The 11703-nt window shown below is 53.3% G+C and overlaps 1 protein-coding gene across 3 annotated transcripts; it reads left to right on the forward strand.

The window, feature by feature from the left end:
• The first annotated feature begins 691 nt into the window (after positions 1-691).
• RCC2 (regulator of chromosome condensation 2) lies at positions 692-11291 on the forward strand. 3 transcript variants are annotated; one of them, XM_041124534.1, is made up of 15 exons: positions 692-905; positions 1562-1617; positions 2724-2798; positions 4222-4604; positions 5730-5823; positions 6326-6469; positions 6583-6714; positions 6814-6902; positions 7270-7384; positions 7634-7800; positions 8674-8854; positions 8959-9064; positions 9195-9267; positions 9402-9479; positions 9782-11291. In XM_041124534.1, the coding sequence occupies exons 4-15, from the start codon at positions 4227-4229 to the stop codon at positions 9884-9886; spliced, it is 1662 nt and encodes a 553-aa protein (XP_040980468.1). In that variant the 5' UTR covers positions 692-905; positions 1562-1617; positions 2724-2798; positions 4222-4226; the 3' UTR covers positions 9887-11291. The 3 variants fall into 3 exon arrangements, with proteins under 3 accessions (XP_040980468.1, XP_029874680.1, XP_040980467.1); XM_030018820.2 differs by lacking the exon at positions 692-905 and having other exon boundaries at positions 1388-1617; XM_041124533.1 differs by lacking the exons at positions 692-905; positions 1562-1617 and having other exon boundaries at positions 2576-2798.
• Positions 11292-11703: the final 412 nt, after the last annotated feature.

Genomic DNA, 11703 nt, shown 5'->3' on the forward strand with positions numbered 1-11703 from the left:
TTAGAGAGATGTATGTAATTGGGGTGATGGAGCCGGTCCGGGGATGCCCTCTGCTGGCATCCTCCCCGGGAAGGCTTTGGGACACCTTCTCCAAGAGGTGTCCCAACTTCTCCCGAGGTTTTTTTTTGAAAGACCTTGCAGGGAGGCACCAAAACCTGCTGTCTGTGGCATCACAAAGATGCCGGACCTCTTGGTGCATGGTGCAAGGATGCAAGAGAGCAGCTGGGCTGGTTTTGCTCACTGGTCTCCCACTGGCAAACCCCTCAGAGGTGCACAAAGCCGCACACAGAAAGCACGCAAGGTGGCAAGGCATGTGCATTCGGTTTTTTTAGCTCATTCTTTGCTTCCTCCGCATCTCCCAACCATGCAATTCCCAGCAAAACAGGGTTCTTGGCAGCAAATCCCTCCCGAGACTCCACCTGCCTGCAACGTCCCGCCGGTCGGAGGCAAGCCAGACCTTAAATTCCCTTCTTGCTTGCACTAAATGCTTGGGAAAATTCTATGTACACTTCACCCGGAGGATAAATCATCTCCCAGAGCATCAGCAACTTGCTTAAAAACTCCATCGGTGCAACCGGGCTGCAAAAGGAGCATGAGAAGGGACTTGCATTTATTGCAGCAAATCTCCTGCCAGATGCACCAGCCGGTTTTTTGCTCCCTCGCTGCAGGCAGGGCATGCAAATGCTCCCGGCACCCGTTCCCACGCTGCACCCAAAACCACCCTCTCCCCGGGACGGGGTGATTTTTGCAGAGGGTCTTGCTGCAAACCCCCTTTTCCAATTGCGACGGGTGCATCCCGAATATCACCGTCCCCAGGGATACCCCAAATATCATTGGCCAGGGATGCAAACCCCATGGCCTGATCCAGGATTGGGGAAGGCGAAGCAAGGCCAAGGTTATCCAAGGTGAGTCGCTCCCCATCCCAGACGCCCTTGGGAATTAACAGGTAAGACCAGTTTTTTCCCTATCCCAGGGAAAACCAGTTTAACCCACGGCCTGATGCAACCTGCCGAGATCACCTCAAAATCTTCCCATCCAGCCTGTAGAACCCAATGGGCTTTTTGGGGGGAAAAAATACATTTTTAGGGACAACTGGCCAGGTTCCAGCGCTGGCAGCATTTTAATTACATTGTGTTGCTATCGGTACCGTGGAAAACCCTTAAATAAACCAAGTCCCACCCTGCACCTTGCTCCTGGAAGCGATACTTTTTCATTTTTACCAGAATTAGGGAAAAAAAAGCTGCAGAACAGTCCCCAAAATACCCCAAATTTTAAGGGAAAAATCTGCCATTGATAGGGGCAAGCAGGTAAATGGGAGGGGAATTTGGCCCGGGCGCTCGGGCTGCACGCCGAAACCCATCCCGGCAGCAAGGGGAATCATCACCGCCAAATTATTCCTCCTCAACAAAAGCCCTTTTAAAACCCCAGCGTTGCACCGGCTTTTTTTTTTTTTTTGGGGGGGTGCTGCTGGTTTGAGACGGCGGTGCCGCTTTGCCTCCTTCCCGGGGGAGCGCATTGCGCCGTATTTTTCTCCATCCAACCTTTGATCTCCCAAATCCAGCCGGAGCAGCGGCGGGACGGGCCGTCCCAGTGCTGAGATGCTTCTTGGATGATTCAGTAAGTAATATACTAATTTTTTATCCTGTTTAAACCACTGAGGAGGTTTTTTTTTCTTAAATAACGCCAGGGTTTTGCCAGCTGTTCGGCGTTTTGTGGTGTTTTTTGCAAATGGTGCCCACTGAGCATCCCGTGAGCGCAGGTCCCCAAATTGCAAATGCATCACATATTGCAAATGCATCACAAATTGCAAATACATTACATATTGTAATTGCATCGCAAATTGCAAATGCATCCTGTCCCGGTGCGCCTGGATGGGACGGCGCAGGGACAGCAAAAATGAAGCCCCTAAGGAGGGTCCAGGCAAATGCGCACATCTTCCCCTCCTGCAAAATTTCTCTTAACAATAAAGGGAATCTTCCCCTGGTAAAAAAATCCGCAATAAGGAGAGTAAGCGTGCCTTCCCTCCTGCAAAAATAAATCTCTTTTTTTGGGACAGAGTGTGTCTTCCCTCTGCGATAAAACTTGCTTTGCAAGAAGGGGAGCAGAACTTTGCTCCTGCAAAAATCTTGCTTTGCAGCAAGGGGAAGGAGTGCACCTTTCCAGTGCAAAAACCCTATGCGATAAAGGCAACACGTGCACTTATTTCTTTTGAAAAACCACTTTGCAATAAAGGCAATACATGCATTTATTTCTTGGGGGAAAACCCCCACCCCTTTGCAACAGGGGAGCGAGCGCATTTTGCTCTTGCAAAAAATAATTATCATTATTCTTTGCAAGAAGGTGGGCATTTTCCTTTGCAAAAAATTAAATCCCTTAGCAAGAAGGGGAGTGTGAGCATCACTGCTGCTGCAGAAGGGGAATCCCTTTGCTCTAATTCTTTGCTCTCACCCTCCCCGAGTCTTCCTGTCCTAAAGATGGAGCTGTGTGTGCCGAGCTGGACTTTTGCAGCCTCTTCCTCTGCAAAGCAGGCTGATTCTTTTTTTTTTTTTTTTTTTTTTTTCCCTTTCCCTTTCCTGCCCATACATGTGTTTCTGTTTTGTATTGTAGCATTTGTTCTGGCGGCTCATATTTACATTTTAAGTGCATCTGGTGGGTGGGCGCTAAGGGAGGAAAGGGAAAAAAAAAAAAAAAAAAAAAAAATTACCTCCTTTTTTCTGCAACAGGAAACACCACCAAAAATATTGCAAAGGCCCCGAGTTGTTGCTTTCTTTATGCTGCACCCTTCGCCCTAAAATCAGGTTTGCAATTCGGGGAGGGGTGAGGGGGGGGGGGGGCAGGGAATAGGGGGGGGAGGAGGAGGAGGGGAAAGGGGATGGGGGGGGGCTTAAAAAGCCTTAAAAAAAAAAAAAAAAAAAAAAAGGAGAAGGCAGGCGGATCCACGTGGTTTAATGGGGCCAGACAGAGATCCCATTGTTCACCAGCAATAATAAAAGGGAAATTAAAAAAAAAAGGGGGGGGGGGGGCACACGGAGGGAGAGGGATGGAGCCGGGGGGGGGGCCGGCCCCAGCCCCAGCCGCGCAAGGGGCTGGGGTTTTTTTGCCCCCCCCCCAAATATCATTCCCCCCAAGCAAAAAAAAAAAAAGGCCCCCCCCCTCAAAAAAACCCCAAACAAGCAAATAAAAAAGGCCAGAGGCAGGAGGAGCACAAGCGGGGCCCCCCCGAGAGCAGGTGTGGGGGTGCGGGGGGGGTTGGGAGGGAGAAGGGAGGGGGGATCCCCTATCCCCCCCCCCCCGGTGCACAGCTCCCCTCCACTGCCCTTGCGGGAGGAGGGGGGGGGGGGCCTTTTTGTCTCCGGGCCGTTTTCTTGCCTTGCAACACCCCCCCGGGTTGTGAATTCCCCTTTGCAACCCCCCCTTGAAACCCGCTTTACGTCCCCCCCCGTTTGCAACCCCCCCCATCCAACCCCCCCTTTGCAAATAGTCTCTTCGCACTCCCCCCGCGCACCCCCCCTCTACACCCCCCCTCTGCACCCTCCTCTGCAGTTCGCCCCTTTCCAACCCCCCCTTTTCGCAATCCCCCCTTTTCGCAACCCCCCCCCCCCTTTGCAACCCCACTTTTGGAACCCCCCCCCCGCACATCTTCCCTTTGCAACCCCCCCTTTGCAAATCGTCCCTCTGTAACCCCCTTTGCAACCCCTTCTTTGCACCCCCCCTTTGCAAGCTGTCCTTTTGCCCCCCTCTTTTCCCCGCCCTTTGCATCCCATCCTGTTGCACCCCCCCCCTTTTTAAACCGTCCCTTTGCATCCCCCCTTTTTGCAACCCCCCTTCGCACCCCCCCTTTGCAAATCCTCCTTTTGCCCCCCCTTTTGCCCCCCCTTTGCAAATCGTCCTTTTGCCCCCCCCTTTACACCCCCCCTTTTTGCACCCCTGCTTTTGCCCCCCCCTTTGCAAATCGTCCTTTTGCCCCCCCCCCTTTACACCCCCCCTTTTTGCACCCCTGCTTTTGCCCCCCCCCCTTTGCAAACCATCCCTTTGCCCCCCCCCCCCCCCCTCAAACTTGCCCCAAGTCCACTCGGGGCCCCGTGTGCGTGCGCGCGTGTGATGACCCCCCCAAGACTTTTGTGTATGTTCCCCCCCCCCCCCCGCCGCCATCGTGGAGGGGGGGTGGCCGCCTGCGGGGCCGGGCGGGTGACGCCGGCCCGTCCCCGTCCCCGTCCCCAGCCGCCATGCCCCGGAGGAAAGCGGCGGGACCGCCCTGGGAAACGGGCCCGGGCAACGGGGCGACGGCGGCGGTAACGAGGAGGAGGAGGAGGAGGAAGAAGCCCGGCCCGGCGGCAACGGCGGCGGCAACGGCGGCGGGAGGGAGGCGACGACCGCGGCCGGAGCTCGGCGGGGGGAGCAGCGGAGGAAGCAGCGAGGAAGAAACTCCCCCGGCCCGGCGGGCGAGGGACGGCAGCCCCGGGGGGAGGAGGCCCGGCAGGCCCGGGGGGGCCGGTGCTGCTGGCGGAGGAGGAGGAGGAGGAGGAGGAGGAGGAGGAGGAGGCGGCGCGGCGAGGGGCCAGAGCGTCGTTATCTGCGAGCCCGAGCACAGCAAGGAGCGCATCGTGAGCGGGGTGGTGGGAGGGCAGCACCCCCTTTTGCACACCCCCCCCCATTGCACCCCCCCCTTCGCACCCCCCCGTTGTACCCCCTTATTGCGCTTCCCTAATGCACCCCGCATTGCACCCCCCCACTGCACCCCCCGACGCTCCTCTTCATCGCACCCCTTTATTACCCCGCAATGCACCCCAATAACGCACCGCTTCATCGCACCCCCCCTTAATGCACCCCCCTTAATGCACCCCTTCGTTGCACACTGCCAGCCCCCCCCCCGGGTACCCCCAAATTGACCCCCCCAAAGTCGCACCCCCTTTATTGCGCCCCATAACCGTGCTCCCACACTGCCCCCCCCTTATCGAGCCACTTCAGTGCGCAAGTGGGGAGCCCCCCCAACCTGCACCCCCCCCTTTGCATCGCTCCCCTTTTCCCCCCTTTTTGGGGGGCAAAAAGAATCCGGCAGCTCCCCTCATCCCTCCTGCCCCCCCTTATCAGACCCCCCTGACTTCTTACATGCTCCGACACATTTTGGGGGGGCCAAAAGCAACCCCCCCCCAAGTTTCCAACCCTTTTTTGATTTGCGAGGGGATGCTGAAAACGAGGGGAGCGCTTGGCTTTGGGTCCCGGGGGGGGCACGGGGCAGCAGGTGCTTTAATGGGGTCATATTGCAAAATGTCCCCCCCGTGGCCCCAATGTCCCCAATGTCCCAGATATCCCCAATGTCCCCCACATCCCCCATCTCCCCCAGGTCCCTGATGTCTCCCATGTCCCCAGTGTCCCCTATGTCCCCCACGTCCCCCTGCTTCCCCAATATCCTCCATGTCCCCGATGTCCCCCACATCCCCAATGTCCCGTGTCCCCCATATCCCCCCAACCCCTGTCCCCTATGTCCCTGAAGTTCCCATGTCCCCCCACATCCCCAATGTCCCCCATGTCCCTGATGTCCCCAAAGTCCCCCATGTCCCTGAACTACCCTTGTCCCCCACATCCCCAATGTCCCCTGTGTCCCCTCATGTCCCCAGCGTCCTCCCTGTCCTCCACAACCCCTGTGTCCCCCATGTCCCCCAATGTCCCCCACGTCCCCAATGTCCCCCACGTCGCCAGGTCACTGATGGTTTCCCGGCTCCTTGCAGAAACTGGAGGGCTCCAAGTGCCGGGGGCAGCTCCTCATCTTCGGAGCCACCAACTGGGACTTGATCGGCCGCAAAGAAGTGCCTAAGCAGCAAGGTGAGGGGGGCTGGGGCTCCTGCAAAGCAAAATATGCTGCTTTTTTAGGCATTTATACTTTAATTAATTTATTTCAGCTTATTTTTATGCATTTATACGTATTTTTTTTAATTAATATTTTGGGGGGTTTTTTAAACCAGTTGCATGTTGTAATCTGGGATGCGGGGTGCGCTGGCTATCCTGCAAAGCAAACTAAACGCATTGCTTATTTTTTATGCCTTTATATTTAATTCATTTTTTCTGCTTACTTTTTATGCATAAATATTTAACTAATTTTTAATTAATTAATATTTTTGGAGGGGTTTTTTTTTACAGTTGCGTAGCATAATCTGGGCCAGAACTTGGAGTGCGCTGGATCTCCTGCAAAGCAAAATAAACGCGCTGCTTACTTTTTATGCATTTATATTCAATTTTTTTTCTGCTTATTTTCTGCGCCTTTATATTTAATTAATTTTTTTTATTTATTAATTAATTAATTTTTTTTTTTTTTTTTTAAATACAGTTGCATATCGTAATCTGGGCCAGAACTTGTGGGGGCCGCACAGGTACGGATGTCTCTCAGGTATTCAGGTGCGGAGCGTGGTTTCGGGACCCTGCGCTGCCCACAGCCTGCTCATCACCGCCGAGGGCAAGCTCTGGAGCTGGGGTGAGCGGTTTGGGGGGGGTACCCCCCCCAAAAAAAAAAAAAAAAGATCATGCCGCCATGCCAGGAGGTTTTGTCCTCCCGTTTTGCTGCGAAAAATCACAATTTTTGGCTAGGTCGCAATGAAAAAGGGCAATTGGGCCACGGGGACACGAAGCGGGTGGAAGCCCCGAAGCTCATCGAGGTGCTGGGTGGCGAAGCCATCGTGCTGGCAGCCTGCGGCCGTAACCACACTCTGGCGCTTACAGGTATCGAGGGAGGAAAAAAAAAATTCAAAATGGGCTGAAATCGGCCCATTTCTCCCCAAAAACGCCTTTTTTTTTTTTTTTTTTATTTTGATGTTGCAGAAAGTGGCTCGGTGTTCGCCTTCGGGGAGAATAAAATGGGGCAGCTGGGGCTGGGGAACCAGACGGACGCTGTGCCCAGCCCTACGCAGGTATTGCCATTCCCCTCCTGGGGTTTGGGTGCAAAACTGGCAGATTTGGGGGTTTTTTTCTCATTGAAAAAAATTCCTAGAAGAGCTCAAACCCCTTTAGGATGCAAGGACATCCCTCTTGGGGAGGGATTCATTTCTGGCTGTGGAGGGAAAATAAATGGCAAGAGTTTAAAATAGATGCAAGAAGTTAAAGTAAATGCAAGAAGTTAAAATAAATGCAAGAATTTAAAATAAACGGCAAGAATGTCAAATAAAACCCCAGATTTGAGGATTTGGGGATTTCCCCTGGGAAATTCAGCTTTTTGCCTTTTTTCTCGAGTTTTTGGTGGGGGGGTTTTTTTTACCCCTTTCTCTGCTTCTCCCGCAGATCATGTACAACGGGCAGCCCATCACCAAACTGGCTTGCGGGGCCGAATTCAGCATGATCATGGATTGCAAAGGAAACCTCTACTCCTTCGGGTGCCCCGAGTACGGGCAGCTGGGTACGGTGCTGTTTTGGGGCGCTTTGCTAAAATTTTGCACTATTATGGGGTTGGGGAAAAAAACCGCCCTGCCTCAGTTTCCCCATCTGGGCAACCGAAGCATCTCTTGACCCCCAGCAAGAAGAGGGGGGTGGGAGCTGCAAATAAAAAGGGGGTTGCAAGAGGAGAGGGGGTTTCTGCAGCTGGCTTGGAAATAATGGGGCGCAGGGAGGGGGGACACCCCGTTTTCATCCCGGCGCTCGTCGGCAGGGCATAATTCGGATGGGAAATTCATCGCCCGGGCGCAGCGGATAGAGTACGACTGCGAGCTGGTGCCGCGCCGCGTGGCCATCTTCATCGAGAAGACCAAAGATGGGCAGATCCTGCCCGTCCCCAACGTGGTGGTGCGGGACGTGGCGTGCGGGGCCAACCACACGGTACGCGTGAATATTTGCAGCACGCGTTAATTGCTAAAGATTTGCAGCATGCATTTAAGGGGAAGCCTTTGCAGGAGCGTTTAAGGCTAAACATTTGCAGGGTGTACGTAAGGATAAATGTTTGCAGGGCGCATTTAAGGCTAGAGAGCTGTAGCGTGCATTTTAGGATAAATACAGCATGCATGTAAGGATAAAGTTTTGCAGCATGCACATAAGGATAAATACTTGCAGTGTGCATTTAAGGATAGAGGTTTGCAGCGTGCTTGTAAGGGGAAAGATCTGCAGCGTGCGTTTGAGGATCACGATTTGCAGTGTGCGTATCAGGATAAATATTTGCAGTATACATTTAAGGATAAAGTTTTGCAGTATGCATGTTAAGGATGAAGATTTGCAGCATGCATTTAAGAGTTGAGATTTGCAGCATGCATTTAAGGATAAAGTTTTACAGCACGCGTATAAGCAGAGAGATTTGCAGTGTGCGTTTATGGGTAGAGATTTGCGTTGTGCATATAAGGATCAATACCTGCAGCGTGCGTTTTAGGATAGAGATTTGCAGCGTGCGTATCAGGATAAATATTTGCAGTGTGCGTTTAAGGATGAATGCGTGCAGCGTGCATTTAAGGCTAAAGATTTGCAGAGTGCATTTAAGGACAGAGATTTGCAGAGTGCATTTAAGGATAAATATTTGCAGGGTGCATTTAAGGACAGAAATTTGCAGAGTGCATTTAAGGATAAATAATTGCAGCGCGCATTTAGCATTTGCAATACTCGCTGCAATCGATGCTGTTTATTGTGGCTGCGGCGGTTTTCCCTGCACTGAACTGGTCAGGTCTCAGCTGCTCATGGTGTCGGGGGATATTTCTCCATTCCCAGCTCGTCCTGGACTCACAGAAGCGCGTTTTCTCCTGGGGATTTGGGGGCTACGGGCGGCTGGGCCACGCCGAGCAGAAGGACGAGATGGTGCCTCGGCTGGTCAAGCTCTTCGACTTCCCGGGGCGCGGGGCGGCGCAGATCTACGCCGGCTACACGTGCTCCTTCGCCGTCAGCGAGACAGGTCGGGATTTGGGCGTTTTAAAGCAAAATCCATCGTTATTTGGAGCTGTTTGGGGGACGCTCAGGGGATGCCGTAGTTTGACGGGCAATGTTGGGGCTTTGCAGGCGGCTTGTTTTTTTGGGGTGCCACCAACACCTCCCGGGAGTCCACCATGTACCCCAAAGCCGTGCAGGACCTCTGCGGCTGGAAAATCCGCAGCCTAGCCTGTGGGTAAGTCCAAGGCCCTCCCCTCCCCCCCCCAAAACCCTACCCTAATTTCTTGGGGTTTTGGGGTGCAGCCACCTGCGGGGCAGCTCGGTGGGGGGGGCGCAGGGTCACCCTGCCTTGCACCCCGCTGCAGGAAGAGCAGCATCATCGTGGCGGCAGATGAGAGCACCATCAGCTGGGGTCCCTCGCCCACCTTCGGGGAACTGGTAAGAAGGATTTACTGGGGACCCCCAACCCCTTGACACCCCAAAACCTCCCCCCCAGCCACTAGCGGGAGGGACCGGCTGCTTCCCACCCCCTCCACTGATTTTCCCCCTTCTCCATGGGATGCACTCGGCAGGGCTATGGGGACCACAAGCCCAAATCCTCGACGGCCGCCCAAGAGGTGAAGACCCTGGATGGGATCTACACGGAGCAGGTGAATGGGGGACCCCACCAGAGGAAGCTGGAGAGAGGGCACGTGGACACCCACCCCCCCCGCCTTAAATAAATACAGCGGCTGAGGCCGTACACAACTCATGACACCCATGGGGTGCTGGAGGGAGGGTGCGTGGGGGCCCCCCCCCTTAAATAAATGCGGTGGCTGAGGCTGTATACAACTCATCACACCCCATGGGATGCTCAAACACTGTCCCGGATAAAAGTAGGTGGGGGAAAAAGCAGCAGGGAACGAGGCGCGTAGGCCCGTGCCTCAGTTTCCCCACTTTGCCCTCATCCCAGGTGGCCATGGGCTACGCTCACTCGCTGGTGATCGCCCGTGACGAGACCGACACCGAAAAAGAGAAGCTCCGCAAGCTGCCGGAATACAACCCCCGCACCATCTGAGGGGCTCCCCCCCAAACTGGGACCCGGGATCCCCCCCTCCAAAAACCCCGCTTTTCCAAGCCAGCCGCGGTTTTAACTACCTGTTCTCCCATTTCCAAAGCCTTGGGAGTTTTTATTCCCCCCCCTCCCATGGCTGTTTGAGTTCCCAACCGTAGCAGGATCTTTTGGCACATCCAGGCTTATTTGGGGGGGGGGGGGGGGGGGGGGTGTTATTTTTTTTAATTATTTTAATTTTATTTGTATTTTTCTGCATCACTTTTTATTATTTCCCCTTTTCCCAGCCGCAAATAACCCCGGCCGTGGGCTTGGGGTAAAATTGGGGACCTGAAGAGTAGCTGCAAAACACCTCTTTTTCCCCGATATTCCAATTTTTTGGCATTTTTCCCAAATACCCCCCACTTTGGGTGCTATAATTTTGGGGGGGGTTCCCCCCTCCTCCAGCATCCCTTTTCCCGGAGGGATTCAGGATATGGATGTCATCCCACATTCCCCAAGGGCCAAACGCATCCCCAGCATCATTTTGGGGTTCCCCTCCCCGCTATCGCAGCCCTCGCCCACCCCAGGGAGATCTCAGGTATGAAGAGGGGAGCCCTAAAGCATCGCATAAGCTTTTTCTTGGAATTCTTCTTAATTTGTTTTAATTATTATTAATTATTTCCACCTGGTATCAGCCCAAAGTCCCTCCTACAACGCTGTGCACTGTGCTGGAGAAACGAGGTGCCTTTTCGAGCAGAGCCCAGCTCTGCCTCCACGCAACCCAAGGGTGATTTTTTAATTTTTATTTTGGAATTTGGAGGGTTTATTTTGAATTATTTTTTATTCTTTTTTTTAAAGTCCTTTCCGCTGTCCCCAACGGGTCGCGCTGGGTGCTCGGGGGCGGCGTTCGCGCCCGTTCGGGGAGTTTTGCAGTAAAAAAAGGGGGGGGGTTCATTTGCTTTGGGGTTGGGGGTTATTTTGGGGGTTTTTTGGGGGTGTGTTAGAGATAAAATATCCAGGACAGGGAGAGCAGCTGGGCGGAAAAGTCAAATATTCCGCTTTTTTAGCAATATTAGGTTTTTTGGGGTCGTGGCACAAGTGGGTGCCGCGGCCCCAGTTAAACAGGGGGTGGAGAAATCACCAAAACCCCACTTTTACCTGCCCCAAAAGCATCATTTTGGTTCATCCTGCCCACCAGCAAACTAATTTGTAGCCTGATTAAACTTCTTCCCCCTCGGCCGCCCTGTTCCGGCCACGGGCGAGCGAAGGAGGAGGCTCAAGGAAGAAAAGAATCCTGAACCACGAGGATCTCGGAACAACTCGTCCTTTAGCAGAGGGTCCTGGGTTAGTGCTGTAATTGTCTTCTTCATGGTTTTTTTTTTTTTATATTTCTTGGAGTAAATGTTTAAATAAACGACGTCATTGTGTACACCCCTCGCTCCACTCGCTTTATCCACCCCTATTTATTTTTTTTTTTAATTTAAATTTAATTAATTTAACCAAAGGGACATGTGCAGGGGATGCTTTTCCCTCCCCGTGATGCACGCCCAGCAGCCCCAGAAGCAAATCCACAGCCATTGGAGGGCACCATCCTGCCGCCGACAGCATCCTCCATCCCGAAATACCCGCCCACCCCCAGCATTTCCCTTTAATATTTCACAAGCAGGGTGCAAACACAGGGCAATGCATGCATATCTGAGTATTATAATGCATGCTTGTGTGGTTTTGTGCATGCAAGTGGATTTTTGCACGTGCATGGTTTTGTGCGTGCACCTGTCTATAGGGGCATGCATGCTTTTCTGCATGCATGTGCCGTGGGTTTGCATGCACGTGTATTTTTT

Source organism: Aquila chrysaetos, chromosome 6 (genome assembly GCF_900496995.4).
Source record: "Aquila chrysaetos chrysaetos chromosome 6, bAquChr1.4, whole genome shotgun sequence".
Lineage (NCBI taxonomy): Eukaryota > Metazoa > Chordata > Aves > Accipitriformes > Accipitridae > Aquila > Aquila chrysaetos.